The 16,337-nt window shown below is 57.2% G+C and overlaps 1 protein-coding gene across 1 annotated transcript in view; it reads right to left on the bottom strand.

Annotated features, from left to right (window-relative positions):
* Positions 1–269: 269 nt before the first annotated feature.
* The window catches only part of PLXND1 (plexin D1), a 55,128-nt gene continuing 39,060 nt past the window's right edge, over positions 270–16,337 (bottom strand). Inside the window, exons 17-36 of the mRNA XM_070433589.1 lie at positions 16,208–16,298; positions 15,758–16,021; positions 15,521–15,670; positions 14,646–14,760; positions 13,094–13,201; positions 12,887–12,999; positions 12,028–12,132; positions 11,373–11,503; positions 10,929–11,127; positions 8,782–8,928; positions 8,436–8,592; positions 7,791–7,894; positions 7,642–7,705; positions 6,863–6,897; positions 6,511–6,615; positions 5,893–6,056; positions 4,632–4,779; positions 3,161–3,301; positions 2,952–3,026; positions 270–2,728 (exon numbers count right to left, since the gene is read on the bottom strand). Of these exons, the coding sequence (XP_070289690.1) occupies positions 2,612–2,728; positions 2,952–3,026; positions 3,161–3,301; positions 4,632–4,779; positions 5,893–6,056; positions 6,511–6,615; positions 6,863–6,897; positions 7,642–7,705; positions 7,791–7,894; positions 8,436–8,592; positions 8,782–8,928; positions 10,929–11,127; positions 11,373–11,503; positions 12,028–12,132; positions 12,887–12,999; positions 13,094–13,201; positions 14,646–14,760; positions 15,521–15,670; positions 15,758–16,021; positions 16,208–16,298 (2,533 nt within the window). The 3' untranslated portion in view covers positions 270–2,611. The remainder of the gene's footprint in view (positions 2,729–2,951; positions 3,027–3,160; positions 3,302–4,631; positions 4,780–5,892; positions 6,057–6,510; positions 6,616–6,862; positions 6,898–7,641; positions 7,706–7,790; positions 7,895–8,435; positions 8,593–8,781; positions 8,929–10,928; positions 11,128–11,372; positions 11,504–12,027; positions 12,133–12,886; positions 13,000–13,093; positions 13,202–14,645; positions 14,761–15,520; positions 15,671–15,757; positions 16,022–16,207; positions 16,299–16,337) is intronic.

Below are 16,337 nucleotides of genomic sequence, written 5' to 3'. Positions count from 1 at the left end.
GCAGAGGCCGGACATCATTTGGCACCCAGGAAACTCGGGCAAGTCTTCGCATGACGACACTGCGCCAAAGCCCACCTCCTGGGACCCTCGGAGCAAAGGGATGCCTGTACCTACCTGCAAGGCAAGTCTTCAGGGGCCCCAGACAGGGACTATGGGTGGGGGATTCACAGACGTTGGCCACCGTCTGTGCTGAGAAATGACCCTGGAATCTAGAGATTTCCTCCATTTGCAAATACATTTCTAAATGTCAAGAAGGAATTGCATGTTAATTAGGCATTAAAACAGGCTGTGGAATATTTAATGACATAGAAAGATGTTACTGACATATTGTTGCATGGGGGAAAATACAGGTTTCAAATGGTGCGTATACCCTGGTCCCGATTTTTACTCCTCTGCCCCCAACCCAGGCAAGTACGTGATTTGGCATTCTCTGAGATATTAACCGTGGGTGGGTGGGGGTAGCTTTTATTTTCTTCTTCTTCTTTTTTTTTTTCCTTCCTGATGTTTCTGTAGGAAGTGTATTTAATTCTAGCATCACACCCAAAGAATTTTTTTTCTATCAAATGTGTCAATAACTTAAATTAGCAATCTGCTGCTTAATAAGCAGGAATCAGTGCTCAGAATAGAAAATTTGAAAAGATAACGAATCTCTCCACCCAGAAGCTACCACAGGAAAAGGCTATTTTTAAAGCTAAAAATTGTTTACTTTTCTCTTTTCACTTTTCTGTTCTCATTAATTTAAAAACTGGCATTTGTAGGATTTTTGTTTAAATGGTATGAATTTTTCTGTCCTACTTCTTACCTTTGATAAATGTGTGTGCTTATTTTTTTTTTTTTTTTTTCCGTAAAGGGAAAAAAATAACCTGAGTTGCTTCTAAGTGGGAGGTGGCTTTGCTTTCTAGTGGCCTCTCCGGGAGGTCAGCGGGGTGGGCTGGGGGTTTCTGGGTATTTGCTGGCCTCCAGGCAGGTTCACCGTCCTCCTGGGCCACGGTGAGAAACAGCCTGCCCTCCTGGCCTGGGGGAAACTGTTTCCTCATCTGAAAAATGGGGTCAGTGATACATTTTTTAAAGAGTGATGAAAAACTCGGGGTGAGTGTGTAACTGTTGGCTTTTTCCAGTGTGGACCACCCCTCACATTCGGAGGCCGCTGTGGAGGCTGGTCTGGCCGAGCCTGGCACTGAGGAACGAGGGCCCAGGGCCCTGGCTTGTGCCCCCGCCCCGCCGCTCCCTGGCTGCGACCTGGGGGAATCCCTCCTCTGCGCTGTTTCTACACCTGTGACACGAGGACACTGCTCCATTCCTCGGGGACCTGTTAACTAAAGGTGAGTTAGGAGCAGAGCCCACCAGGGGCGGGTGGCACACAGCAGCCGTGACATCTTCCTGCAGGTCCCGTGGTGCCCTCAGAGCCTAGGGACCGTCCGGGCCAGGCCCCGGGCAAGCAGGCAGCCACACTGCCCCGTCCCCGTCAGCCTCCTCCGAAGGCCGAGGCCGGTCCGAGCCAGGGCCCCTGCCTCTCGCCGCAGGCACTGCTTCCCCTCCTCGGCCATCTCAGGATAAAGGCTGGAGCCCACAGCGGGTCTTCCCATCAGGCTTTTATTATAAAGAAGGTTCCATTTAGAGCGTCCTGGTCACCCTCGCGGGCCAGGCCCTGGGCTGGCTGGGTCTGCTGCGGGGCTCCGGTCAGCCAGAGGGCCACTTGTGACAGGAACAGAGGCGTGATTTTTCTCAGGGGAAGGGGGTGTCTGTGCCAGAGCTGCCCATCCTCTGGAACAGTCATTTCCAGTGTTGCGTTGGGAGCCCCTCGGTGCCCTCCCGGGTTCTCTGCACAAGCGGCAGCTGTTCACAGTTGGTGCATACAAGTTTAATATAGAAAAGCTTTCTTAAAAAAACAAAGTGGTGCTATCTTTAGAAATACTCCCAGCAAGATCAAGTAGCCCAGCTACATCCTTGGTGCAACTTAGCCCGTCTGCCCCAGGCCCGATGGCCCAGCACCGGTCCCCTTGTCTCCCGCCCTCCTGGCTCAGGGAAAGCCCAGGAGCCTCCCCACGGGCGGTGGGCGCTGCCCACGCCACCGGTAGCCACTTAAGCAACGAAAATCCGACACTGCTTGCAACTGTGTGGCCAGGGTCCTCTCTGGGGGAGGGGAGACTGGACAACGTTTTGGTGGTTAAATCGGAAACCAATCACGGGCTGGTTCGAGGCGGCCTCCCCTCCGTCAGAAAGGCTGAGGTAGTGTTTCTGGCTGCGGCCTCTGGGCCAGGCGGTCTCTCAGGTTTGTCTGTTCGTGTGCGGGACCGAGTCGGGTGGGGCTCTTAGCAGCTGGCTGTGACAGAGCGTGCGGGGCACCGTCCAGGCTGTGCTGTTGGGTGATGGGAACCTTACCAGAGACGGGCTGTGTCATCCAAGTCCCCATCCCAGAGGCTGGGCCTGGGGACAAGTAGGAGGGGACAGAGGTGCCCCAGGGGCCAGGGCGGGGGGGGGGGGGGCTCCTCATTCCCCCTCTCCAGTGACTCTGCTCAGTCGTGGCCCAGCCGGAGTCAGAGGCACTGGGGACCAAGTGAGGTCGAGGGCCGGGTGCCTGGTTCCTTCCCACATGGTCTCCGGCGGGTGCTCAGGCCTCGCTGTAGCACTCGTAGATGTTGTCCTCCATCAGAGCCACCACCTGCTCAAACTTGTGCTGCAGCTGGGTCCGCCGGGCCGTGGGGTTTGCCTCCAGGGCTGTCATGATCTGAGGGGAAGCAGAGGCGCCGTGGGGCTCCAGGCCTGGGCCCCAGTGGGTCCCCGGGCAGGTCTTTGGGGAGCACACCCTGCCTGGATTTCCGCAGCTGCTGACCCGCCCGAAAGCACAAATGTCCTGGGATGTCAATGCCAGAGTGGGGACCTCTCTGTGGGTGAGAGGGGAGGGGGCGCCGTGGCTGCGAGGGTCGGTGCCTCACACCAGGGGTACCCACCTGCGGGCGATACCTCTTGGCGTATTTATAAATCTCGGCCATGGCCACGTTGGTGTTGAACTCGTTCTGGTACTTCTACAAGCAAAGAGCAGGCGGGAGTCAGGAAGGGTGGTTAACCTGTCAAACCTGGGCCCAGCCCTGCCCTGCTGCTTGTACGCAAACCCCTCACTGGACGGTCAAGTTCCAGACCCCCCACAGCCCCGCCGCACCCGCGACTCCTCGGCCAGGTGCGCGTTCATCTCCTGCTCGCTGAGCGGTGTCATGTCGTGGATCTGCTTGTAGTAGCGCTGCACGATTTTGCGGTACTCGGGGATCTCCTTGGCATAGAGGAGCTTGTTGGTGGGTGAATCCTGGGTCGAGAGAGCGAGGGAATGAATAAGAGAAGGGAAGGATTTGTCTTTTTCTGGACAAGCCATGCTCCCCACTCCGCCAGCTTCAGACCAGAGGCTCCTCAGCCCCTCCCTCTGCTGTCCTTTTACACCGAACCCCTGCCCTGCCTTCGGTGGGGCTGTCAGGGTGATGACCTGGAAGGGGATCTACTTCTCTTAGGGGGAAAGGACCTGGGCTTTGCCAGCTCTCAGTCGCACAGCGGCTGTTTTGTTTACATCCTTGCCTCGGGTTATAGGTCTTGGTGGCTAAGATTTCTGGAAGCCTGATTGCTGGCTCAGTGGAATATTCCCCACCACATGTGTTCAACGCCCAACAGTGAAATGTGCCAAGTACACTCCCAGTTCTTTGTCACGGGCATCCTGCCTTCCGAGATAGTGCGGAGAAGTGATGCGTTTACTATCTCTCGTGGTCTATCTCTGAAAGTCACGGGCAAAACGCAGGGCCATGAACCCTCCATCCTGCCCGGCGAGGCCTGCTTACCAGTGGTTCTCAACCTTCCTAATGCCGTGACCCTTTAATACATTTCCTCATGTTGTGGTGACCCCCCAACCATAAAATTATTTTCGTTGCTACTTCATAACTGTAATTTTGCTAATGTTATGAATCGTAATGTAAATATCTGATATGCAGGATGTATTTTTTCATTGTTACAAATTGAACATAATTGAAGCATAGTGATTAATCACAAAAACAATATGTAATTATATATGGGTTTTCTGATGGTCTTAGGCGACCCCTGTGAAAGGGTTGTTCGACCCCCAAAGGGGTCGCGACCCACAGGTTGAGAACCGCTGGCTTACACCATCTCCTCCCTGCTTGCCCGTGCTGTTCCCTCTGCCAGGAACACCATTCTCTCTCCTCTCCCCACAGAGATGCCTCAGGGGGCTCCCTCCTGCGTGTATCTCAGAGGTCTGTGTCATCTGTGGCCTCTGCCCACCCCTCCTCTGTGCCCACTCAGAGGGCTCGTGGCCATCGGGACTGCTGCCTGTAGCCTGGCTGATTCTCAGGTGACGCTGTGCTTGACCAAGCAGGTTTCCTACATTCGCTCTGGCTTCCCGGGCCTGGCTCTATGGCCTGAATGTCGGGAGCTAATGCTGGGCCCGCCTGCGACAGGTGCCACTGGTCTTTAGTGATGCAGTTTCTGACTGTAGTTGCCGTGTCCGGGCGTCTCCTCCGGTCCGAATGTCCCTGTTCATCCCCGCGTCCCCCAGACCTGAGCTCCTATAGTTCCCCTCCCAGAAAAACCTCCATCCCACCACCAGCACCCAGGCTGCCCCGGCAGCAGCTGACCTTGCCCAGCTGAAGGTCAGAGATGGAGCAGGCGTCAATGAAGGCCTGTGCGATGACCGACAGGCAGGCGTCGATGTGGTCCGTCTTGTCGATGTCGAAGACAAACTGCGGGTTTTTCAGGATGTTCACCCAGAACCGGAGAGGAAGGCTGTGGGATGGGGTTAACAGAGGCAGTGTGAGCCCACCCCAAGGGGAGGGCAGCCAGGCCCAGAGGACAGGCTGGCTTTAACCCTCAAGGCTGGTGTAGCCTACTCGCAAGATGGAACCTTTAGAGACCTGGGTTTGCTCACCCACAAATGGGGTTGATGACCATTCCTGCTGACTGGGCTACGAGCAGCTAAGAGCCGGGTTTCCTGCATGGAGCAGGGCAGGAGGCTGAGTCAGGAGCTGCAGGCCTGGCTGGGGTGGAGGGGTCTGAGTCCACCCTCACTGCCCTCCCCTCCCCCACAGAGTCTCCAGCAGGAGCCTCAAGCCAGGTCCTGGTTCTCATTAGACGCACCCCCACCCCGCCTGGCAGCCCATGGCTCCTCCCTTAGCCTCTCACGGCAGCAGGAAGTCCACCATTAGCAGCAGGCAAGGGCTGAAGGAGGGTGGAGCCTGGATCCTAGGCCTTGGCCTCAGGAGCCAGAGGGTTGGTAAAACCCCCACTCCCACCGCAGCGCCTCCCCGTGACTCAGCAGCCAGGGCTTATGCACCCCCAGAGCTCTGAGAAGCCCCTGCAACTGCACAGAAACTTCTGGGCCTGTGGCAATTTTTCTGAGGGTCAGCTGAGTTTTTTTTTTTTAACAACTTCTTGTTGGGATCTGTGACCCCAAAAAGCTAAGACATGCCTCAAAAGAAGGCTACAAACTGGGTATTGGAGTCAAGATTATGCTGCTTTGAGTCATTCAAGGGCTGCGTGATCTTGGGCAGTCATATCTCTGTGAGCCTCACTGTTCTCATCTGTAAAGTGGAGCTGACAGTGCCTGCCCTTGAAGAATGGAGGGAGGATGATGGTAAGGGCAACACTTACATAATGCTGGCTTCTCGTTAATTCTTATAATTAAGGTGGATTACTTTTATTGCCCTTGTTTTACAGCTGGGGGAAACTTACAGCACAGAGCGGTTAAGTCATTTACCCAAGATCACACAGCTGGGATGCGGCGTAGTAGGGACTGAACCCAAGCAGGTGGACTGAGAGACTGGGCTCTGAACCCCCGCACTATTGCTGCCCCCAGGGACACATGGAGCGCACAGCCCTCCCCACATACCCACCGCCCACCTGTTGGTTTTCCAGATGTGCAGGGTGTCAGGATCTGAGATTCCCCTCTTCTCAGCCTGCTCCTCCAAGAAGTCGAAGAAGTACTTGACGGCCAGAGGGGGCTTGTCCTCACGAATGCTCAGAATGGCCTTGAACAGGTCATCCAGAAACTTCTGTAGTGTGCCCTGCAGGGGAGCAACGTGGCTGCCATCAGCCCAGGACCACATGTGGAGGGTAAGTGGGACCCCGATGGCTCGGGGGAGACTGCGGTACTGGAACTGGTGAATGTGGAAGCCATGTGGCATCAAGCCGGTCACCTAACCTCTCTGGGTCTCAGTTTTCTCACCTGTGAAATGGGTTTGGGTGCTGAAAAGTCTGGGGCATAGCGTGGGAAATCAGCGGAGCCAGGGTGTGGTATGTGGGGTGTGGACTACCACCTAAGCCGTGTGACCTTGGGGACATCATTGACCCCTCTGCCCTCTCTGTTACACTGGCTCATTTAGAAGTTGTCTGTCAGACACTTTTCACCCTAAGCCCTGAGCCTCTCACCCTGGGAGCCCACAGAGGAAGAGCTCTCGCCCCACCCAGGCATGTGGACACAGCTGACCTTCCGAGGCGAGGAGATGAGGCCGGGCCTACCTTGGTAGACAGCAGGCGGGTCAGGTAGATCTCTGGTAGCACCTTCTTGCGGTGGCTCTGCCGGTGGGACTTCTTGGGCTCTGCCAGCTCGTCTGTGGGCAGCACCTGGGAGGCCGGAGCGGTGGTCAGTGCTGGTGCCAGGCACCTCCTCCACCGTCCAGTAGGGGGGGGGGGTCCCATCCTTCTCCCAGAGGCACTTGGTTCCCTGCTGATGCTGGATCCCATCTCCGCTCCCCACTCCCAGCCTTTCCCAGAGCCTGGGAGCATTCTCCCCAGAGGACCACGGTGGCAGGAAGCCAAGTCCACACCCAGTGAGGGGCGGGAGCCCCAGGGCCAGAGGCCGGGCACTCACCAAATGGAAATACTTCTCCGTGTCCAAGTCTTTCACTGCGAGAGGAAAAACACACAATAAATAAACAAGAGAGGAGAGGGGGAGGGAGAGAGAATAGAAATGGAGAGGAAACCAAGAGAAAGGGTGAGTTCCAAAGAGACACATGAGACAGAGTGAGTCAAGGAGGAAAATGTGAAGAGATGAGAGAGATCCAGGAAGACACACAGAGAGAGAGACAAAGAGAAAGGTAGAGGCATTAAGAGAAGGACACATGCAGGTGAGAGGAGAAACGGAGGGAGACGGAGAGGAACAGAGACGGGGTCACACAGGGAGAGAGGAGAGGCCCCAGGCAGGAGGGAGGCTGCCCTCACTCACTCCCCCACCCGACCGCACAAGCTGCTGGGAGAGAACCAGGATCCTGCTCCCGGCCTCAGAGGGAACCCTGAGGCCCAGAAGCACGAGGCCTGGGGCGTCTGAGGGTGTGGACGGTGGGATTTGAGGCAGAAACACAACCCAAAGCCTCGAGGGGCATGCCAGCCACCCCCCTGGCCTGGCAGCTGCCCAGACCCGTCGGAACCACGTCCCGCCCTCCCGAGGCCTCTCCCTGGCTGCCCACAGGAAGTCGGCCTGAGAGGCCTGGTCACAGGCCCTGCCAAGCAGTCCTGGGTCAGAGGGGCCTGGCTTGGCCCCGGCCCCGACCAAGGAGGCCACAGCCCGGCCCAGCCTCGTGAAGCCTCAGCCTCCCCACTGGGACCGCTCGGAAGGGGCCCGAGCCACCCTCCCATGCCCAGCGGCGCTACCTCGGCCCAGCGTGTTGTCCTTCTTGTCTGTGAGGCTCATGGCCAGCGAGGCACCTTCGGGGATCTGACAGGAGGGGAGAGGCTGAGGTCAGAGGTCAGGTTAGGGAGGCTGCGAGGGGGGCTGGGGGGGGGGGGGGCTGGGAGCCCACCTTGTAGTGGGCCAGGGTGTTGAGCTTCTTGCGGCCATCCTCCACCACTGAGGTGTCGTCCAGGTCCCGGAGGATGTAGCTCTGCGTGCTCGAGGCGAACCACTCTGGAGGCAGGGAGCAGGGGGTCAGGGGCAGGGGCAGGGCCAGCCCGGCCACATGGGGAGAGGCCGCTTGCTCTCTGTGAAACCTGGGGCGTGCCACGTTTCTCTCTGAGCCTCCTTTCCCCCCCTGTAAACAGAGTGTGGGGAGAAAACTGGGGACCAGGGTGCGGGGAGGCCGGGGCCGTGCTCGATCCCCGGTAGGAGCACAGAGCAGGAGCTCTGGAAATGTCCGCATCCTCAGGGTTGTTACTGTTACTACTGCTGATGAAATAAGAAAAGGGACCGCCAGCCCTGGCTGGTGTGGCTCCAGTGGGCGCTGTCCCGTGCATCAGGCATTTGGAATCCAGTTGGATTCCCGGTCAAGGGCCCATGCCCGGGGTTGTGGGCTCGATCCCCAGTAGGGGTCACACTTCATCTGACCATCTCCATGTCCCCAGTGCCAAAGTCTGTGCCCCTTTGCTGAGTGAGAGGAGTGTATGACGAAGGCAGGGGCTGGCTCCCACAACAGCCCAACACCAAGCGGTGCCGCCCCACCCCTGCCCACCGAGGTCGACGTCCTCGGCGCGCGGCCACTGGGAGTAGGGCACGTTCTTGCAGAAGGCCTCCAGGATCTTCTCCTTCACCTGCGTCAGCGTGTCGGTGTCCATGGCTCGCACGCTCAGCGAGTCCATGCCGCAGCCCTGGAAGGACACGTTCAGGTTCTGCACGAGAGGAGGAAGGGAAGGTCAGCCGGTCCTCACCGTCTCTGCCCTGGGGCCAGGCAGGCGACAGCCTCCCAGAGGCCGGGCACGATCACAGCCCCCAGGCATGTGGGGCCCCCTCCCAGCCAGTTCAGGAGATGGTCCCCCCTTGCTTCCCGGTTGCCCTTGCCCCACCGCACACTGGCTCACCCGGGGCTTGGCCTCAATGTTCTCCCGTAGCAGCCACTCCTCATTGAGCGTGTAGCGGGCCTTGCCCGTGATGGCATCAATGGAGCCCTTGTTGATCTGCTGCTTGATGGCGCACAGGAGCAGGAAGAACGGCTCCCCGACCGTCTCCTGGGGTGGACAGGGGCCGTCAGGGGCTGAGGCCCAGCCTGCCTGGCCCCCACTGCCTCCCTGTCCTCCCTCCATATTCCAGCTCCCAGGCCTCCGGGGCACCTTCACTACCCACTTCCACCAACACCTCCATGGCTGCCTGTTTAATATCCTTTTGGATCCTGGCGCCGATCCCCCAGCCCCCTGAAGTCTCCATGGACGCTAAGGTCCAACACCCGTGGCTGCGGGCAGGCTCATTCATTTCATCATCCCAACAATCCTTCCAGATCTCCTCACTGCTGAGGCTGAGAGAGCGCGTAACCAGCCCAGGAACCCCCAGCAGGAAGAGGTGGAGCTGGACTTGGACGCTGGATTGGCTGACTCCCTGGGACTTTCTGCTAAGCCTCCCAGGGTGAGTTCGGGTGGAAGCAGAACACAGACGTGGTCCCCACCTAAATCACAGCGCGGTGCGCGTGGAGAGTCCAGTGCCCTCGGGCACCCCCCCCCCCCCCCCCCCCCCCGCCGCCAGTCTCCCTGTCATAACGTTCACAGCCAGAAAGGGACTTGGCTGCTATCCACAGCAATGAGCTGATTTTCATGGTCATTTTATAGCAAGTGATCAGGTATTACACTGATGACAGATATTTAGGTAAAATGGTAAGCTGATTTAAGGACAAAATTAAGTACATAATAGTGTTAGGCAGATTTGGCAAGATGATGAAGATAGCATGCCAACTCCTTTTTTTTTGTTACTCTTCACCCGAGGATATTTTTTTCCACTGATGTTTAGAGAAAGTGAAAGGGACAGAGAGAGGAGAGAGGCGGGGGGGGGGGGGGGGGGGGGAGGGAGAAAGAGAAACATTGCTGTCATATCGATTGGTTGCCTTGGGAACTGAACCTGAAACCCTTTGCTGAGTGGGCCGATGCTCTAACCACTGAGAACACCAGCCAGGGCAAGCATGCCCACTCTTATTCCTGATCTAATTCTCCAGGCCTGGTGGTGGGAGCCACTGACACCCCATTTTCTGGAGCAGGAAACAAAGGCTTGGGAGGGAAGCCACACAAAGAGGCCTTGGGAGCTGGGTCCAGAGTCCACTGCAGCCCGCAGGGCCCTGTGGCAGCAGGTGCAGACCAATGCCAAGACCAGTAACACTGGGAGAGCCTCCAGGAGCTGTATGATGGCCCCGTCCTAGGCCCAACCTCCTCTGCTCCATCCCCACTCCCCTTCCCACCACAGGGCTCCTCCAGGCTGCCTCCCCTCACGAGCCCCAAGCCCAGGGGCATGGCCCACACAACAGAGAGAAACCAAGACAGAGAGAGGGCGATGCCTTTTTCAAGGTCGCACATAGACTGGACTCGAATCCAGGACATCTGAGGCCCTGGTTCTAGGCTTCCATCGGCCCCTTGCCTTTCTCCTGTGACCCCCAGATGACTTTTGGCCTCGGCAGAAAAGCCCTAATTTAAGGGTCCCTTTGGCAGAATGCAGAGGGGCCTGACCACCTGGCCTCACTGGACTTCCCGGCCTTATCTCGTCAGAAAGACTCACCTGCTTTCCTTCAGCTCCTTTCAGAAACAGTCCCACACTGTCACCAAAACCTGGGACACCCAGTTCTCTACCTGGCTCATTCCTACTCTCGCCCTTACTTGGGCCGCCACCTGGAGCCCTCCAGCCCCGTCAGAAGCCTCAGCGGTGGAGCTCTGCTGAATTTTAATTTGTTTCCACATCTCTTTCCCCTAACGCTGGGAGAGCTCCCGTGGCTGCGAGGGTTTGATGACTGAGGACAAGCTCCCTGACGTGGCCTCCGTTCTGCCCGGCGGGCTCTGAGCCTCGCAGGAAGCCAGGCCTCCGCTGAGCCTCCGTCCCCGTCTGTATAATGGATGCTCCAGGCCTGTCCCTGCCCTCCTCTGAGTCCCTCTCTCATCTGCACACAGGATGGGATAACTCTCCCGGAAGAGTTGGCGGAAGGACGAACAGTCAGGTCTACCGCGGGAAGACTGGGGGACGGTGGTCCCTGCCTCACCCTCAGGCAGCTGTACATGCAGATGGACATCCAGTTGGTGAGCATCTTCTCCACCACGGACTCCGTGCGCCGCAGCATGAGCTTGGGGTTCTTGGCGGCGGAGGCGTCGATGAGGTCCACCAGCAGCTCCTTCATGATGCTGGTGTAGTACTCGAGCTTGCCATGCAGCGCGATGGTCAGGAGGGAGGCCAGGCTGCACCTGTGGGTGGGCGTGGGCGTCAGTGGCCTTATCACTGATGTGCCTGGACAGGTGGAATCCAGGCCTGGGAAGGGGAGGAATGTGGGGTCTCAGAACCCCAGTACCCCGCCTTGATGTTGGAGGCCAGCTAGCTGCTCAGAGGACATGGTGATTTGCAAACTTCCCGAGCCCAGGGTCCAGCCAGGCCGACCCAGGACCAGTGGGACCCCAGACAGAGCCCCACCCCCAGAGCCTCGCAGCCTCACCTGTCCCGCACCGCGAAGTCCTTCTGCTGCTCTAGGGCGTGGACAAAGATGATGAGGAAGTGCTTGTTGTTGAGCAGCGAGGAGAACAGGCTGATCCCCTCTTCCATGTTGGGCCGGCAGCTCTCGGGGATCTGCAGAAGCAATCGGTGAGGGGGCCAGTGCCTCTGCCTGGCTGAGAGGTCGGCACATATAACTTCCCGAATGGCTCCTTGAATGCCTCCTGGGATGGGGAGCTCACTACCTTTTCATGGTGGATGCCTCCTAACTCCCCATGACTGGGAACAATGGCTTAGTTGGATTGAAAAGTGGGGCACAAAGAAGGGCAAGAGTGCCTGGAGGTAACCCAGCATCCCCATGAGGGACCCTCTCAACTGTCCTCTAAGGCGCGGGCAGAGTGGGATGTCTAGGGAGGCCCAGTCCTCTCCCCTCTCTACCTGGCCGGGGGTCAGCACTTATAACACCCTGAGGGGCTGCTTCAATGCCTCCTGGGATGAAGCGCTTACTACCTTCCAATGGCAGATTACCCCCCCCCACACACACCCCCGCTCCCCTGTGATTTGGATCAATGGACCCGATGAGCTGGAAAGTGGAGCCTGACAGGGACTGGGTGGCCGAGGCGGCCCAGTGTGTGTGAGCGGGGGTCAAGGGTACTCACCTTCCACTCTCCCAGCAGTGGGTGTGTCTCTTGCACCGGGGAGCTGCCCTGGGAGTTGAGGGTCTGGGAGGGCAGTATGTAACGCTCTTCATAGAGGGAGGAACACTGTGGAGGCAGACCCAGCACCTCAGCAGGGCTAGACTCCCCTGACTGGCATGCAGGGACGCTCAACAAAGGCAAAGGGACACTTTACAGAGAAAGACAAGGCAATGGGCCACGACCACGGAGTCGCAGGATTCCAGAGGAGTGGGGAGGGGTGTCCCGGGGGCTTCCTGGAGGAAAAAGAGTGGAACCAGCATGCGCCAAGCTGTAGCAATGCAAGAGGGCACAAGGCTTACAAGAAAACAAAAGCAGCTGAGAGTGGAATAAGGGAAACCGAGGCAGAGAGGCTGCTGCATGGTGTGACCAGGGCAAGAGGAGGGCATTGGCCATCAGCACAAATGCTCTGGGCAGGCCAGGGAAAGGGGACAGGGCAGTAGCCAGGAACAGAAAGGCATGGCAGGGGTGGGCAGAGTCCAGGGGGCAGGAAGAGGGTAGGTGGAGACCAAGAGAAGCCTGGCTGGGAAGGGGCCCCGATATAAGAGAGGCTGGCAGGACACATGACGCTTGGGCCACCCCCCGTCCCCCCAGTGAGGGGAGCGGTAGGCCTAGCACCCTGGGAGGAGAGTGGGGCTGGCAGCCAGCTTCTATATGGACAGTTAAACATTGAGTGAATAATTAAGGAAAGCGGGGGGCCCTGTGGATCTGCACTGCTCACGGGGCCCACACTGCACTAGCCAAGTTTCCCCATGTGCATAAAAGGGCCCTCAAGCGGCACAGCCTCGAGCCCCTGAGGTGGCAACCGAGGGCACCGGCTGACCTTAGGGAAGAAAGTGCGGGTCACAAAGTGCTTGTACTCCAGGAACGGGATGCCCTGGCTGCGGTTGAGCTCCTTGGTCAGATCCGTCATGTCCGTCTGCAGCTCGGCAAAGCCTGGGGACAGGAAGGTCGCGGTGAGTGGATCTCCAACCCATTCCCCAGCTGGGAAAGCCGAGGCCCGTGGTCCTGCACGGTCCCCACCCACTACCTTTACGGATTTCCTCTCGGATCTGAGACTCCATCTCCTCCATCTGCAGCAGCGTCTTCTGCCAGTAGCGCTCAGCGCGGCGGCTCTTGGTGCAGAAGACAAACAGGGCTGCGGGCATTGGAGCGGGGATCAGGCCTGGAAAGCCCTTTGGAAAGCTTGTGTGGGCACCTGCCGTGTGCAGGGCCCAGAGGGAGAGGTTGGGCCTCAGCGCCACCTCCTCGGGGACAGGTGTGGCCAGGCGGCCCGGCCTCCCCTCCCCAGTGGGCTGACAAACCCCCCTCCCCAGTGGGCAACGGGTTTGGAGAAACCAGTAAAATAAGGCTCGGTGTCCCATTCTTATAAAAAGGAGTGTGTGTGTATGTGAAACAGTGGTAAGCAGGGGCTTTCCCTAAGGATAGATTACATGTGAGAATTATGGGTGATTTGTGTGTTTTTAGCATTTTCAATTCTTTCTACAAGGACCAAGTGTTACTTGTGAATTGAGAAACTTTTAAAAGCAGATTACAAAGCAGTATTATATTATAATCCCTTTTCTAAGTTGGGAGAAGGAATATATATATATATATATATGTATGTATATGTAATATATAAAAATATTTTATATTCTTATATATATTTGTACATATTATAAATATTATATAAAACGTTAAGAGACTGACAGGAAACATACCAAAATATACAGGGTGATAACGATGGGTGTGTGTGTTTTTGGTTCACTGATTCCCTAAAATTTTCTACATTGAATATTTCTTTAAAAACAGCTTTGCTAAGATATGAATGATGCACATGCCACGTGATCCATCCATCCATTTAAAGAAGACAATCCCAATGGCTTTCAGTTGTGCATCCATCACCTGGGATCCTACAGCCTGCGGTCTTCTGTGAGTGGCTTTTCATTTAGCATCATGTTGTCAAGGTTCAGCCACGAGGCAGCATGAGCCAGGACTTCATTCCTTCTTATGACTGAACAATAGTCCATTGTGTGTATCTATACATCACATTTTACTTATTCATCAGTTGATAGACATTAAGTTGCTTCTATTTTTGCCTGTTATGAACAATGCTGCCACAAATTTTCATGCACAAGTTTTGTGTGAACATGTTCTCATGTCTGTTGGGTAGATACCCAGGAGTGGGACTGCTGGGTCACATGGTAGCGTTTTAACATTTGGAGGAACTGCCAGAGTATTTTCCAACCCCATCAGCAGTGTATGAGGGTTCCAATTTCCTTGCGACACTGAATATATTACCTTTATAACCACTACTTTAAAGTGGTATAACAACCCTCTCAAGTACCTTCAACAGCTCCCCAATGATTAGATAGAAAGGTTCCAAATCCCACAGCGTGCCCTCCCAACAGCTACCCTACCATTCGTGCTGTAGCCAGGCACACCTCTCACCCACCTCTGGGGGCAGGACCTGTTCCTACCCCCACACCGATGTTCAAGCTGTGCCCCCAGCCCACTCTGCCTCCCCTTCTATCTGCCCATCTTCAGAGGGGCAAGGGGGACAGGCCTGCCCTCCAAGGTGCCACGAGGGTGGGGCTCCTTACCAACCACAGAGAGCAGCAGCAGGACGCTGCAGATGACGATGGACACAATGATGGCGGTCTCGCTGCCGCCCAGCTGTAGCGTGGCGATGGTCTGGTTGAAGTTTCCCACCTGGATCTGCACAAGGATAGGGGAGGGGGTTGTAGCTTCCCTGGACTTGCGCCTCAGCTCTTCTCCTAACTAGCTGTGTGGCCTGGGGCAAGTCGCCTGGCACAGAGATGACCACATCCACCTCCAGGGAATGCCTGAGGACTAAATGAGAGAATGCTTGTCGTGCTTTTAGTCCTGGGCCTGGCACAGAGGAGAAACTCGGGAGGGTTTTTATTAAAGCCTGGGAGGCGTGGCAGAGGAGCCAAGGCTGTTCACAGGGCGTGGCTGCTGTCCCCAGGTGTCTGTAGGGTTGTCCTGGGAACAGGAGGCGTCTGAGGACTCCAAGGGCAGAATTGGGACTGAGGTGCAGACGAAAGGGAGCTTTCCCAGTCAGAGCTGTCTGTAAGGAAATGAGCTCCCCAGCCCAGGAGGCATGCAAGCAGGTGCAGTGCAGAAAAGATCCCGCTTTCTGGGCCCTCACTCTACTCCTCTTGCTTCCCTGCCCTCCATGATCCTGTGTGATGACCGGCAGCCCAGACTCTGGGGAGAGCACCTAGAACAGGGGCAATTTCTTATGGCCTTTCAGAGTCCAGCCCCATCAGGCCTATCACTGACCTTGAGCAGGTCCCTCAGTTCTTGGCCCTGTTTCCTCATCTGTCAAGTGGAGACGTAGAGCTCTGCTTTGCTCTGCCTGCTCAGTTCCAATGTGCTGAGCCGGGGACAGGCACCTGGGCAGGTGGGGCTGGGAGCCGTGTCCGCCTCTGCCTCCAGTGCCCCATCCACTCACCGTGATGGGCAGCTGCCCCTCGGCTGTGCCCAGGGACTCGTTGACCGAGCAGTGGATGACTCTCTCCGAGACGATCTGGATGTCGCAGGCCACTTGGCCGATCTTGACCCGGTACTCGTGGCTCTCCAGCCCCAGGCTGTCCTGCTCTTTCTGTGGGGGAGGAGGGGCGTGCTCACCCAGGTCCATGGCTGAGCCCAGCCCATTCGCTGCCCCCCGCCCGGCACCCGCTGCACTCACATGGATGACTAGGGTGAGGGGCTCCCCAGGGTGGTGTTTGATCCACTTCTCCCTCTTGGCCGTGGAGAACTGAGGGTCAGGGAGGTAGTCCAGGCGGAACCTGCTGCCCCGCTGGGCCTCCTCGGAGTCCAGCAGCTCCTCGGCCACTGCCACCTCATCAGTGTAGGCCCGCCCGTTGATGAAGAAATCCACTGGTGCCGACGCGTTGCTCAGGGCCCCCGGGGAAGGGCAGGTGATGAGGGTGGAATTGAGAACCTTGCAGAGCTGGTGGGAGAGGGCCATGGACCAAGGTTGGGGTGGGGGATGAGCAAATAGACATGGAGAAATGGGAAGAGTTTGAGGTTTAGGGGGACAGAGAAGCAGAGGGGGGCGGAGAGAGACAGATGGAGAGATGCAGCAGAGCGAGGGCTGCCAGCCACCCCCACCACCTCAGTCCCCTGCCCCACTCACTGTGGGCTGTCGGCCGATGTGGTGCACAGCCATGGACACATTCTGCACTATATGAAAACGCTCACCAGCCACTGTGATGGTCCTGCCACCGCTGTGGGGACAGCAAGCCCATCAGCCCACCTGCAGCCCA

This window comes from Myotis yumanensis, unplaced genomic scaffold (assembly GCF_028538775.1).
Source record: "Myotis yumanensis isolate MYYU_CA2020_CCGP unplaced genomic scaffold, mMyoYum1.0.hap1 SCAF_14, whole genome shotgun sequence".
Lineage (NCBI taxonomy): Eukaryota > Metazoa > Chordata > Mammalia > Chiroptera > Vespertilionidae > Myotis > Myotis yumanensis.
The sequence above is the reverse complement of the archived record's forward strand: the minus strand, read 5'-3'. Positions and strand labels throughout refer to the sequence as shown.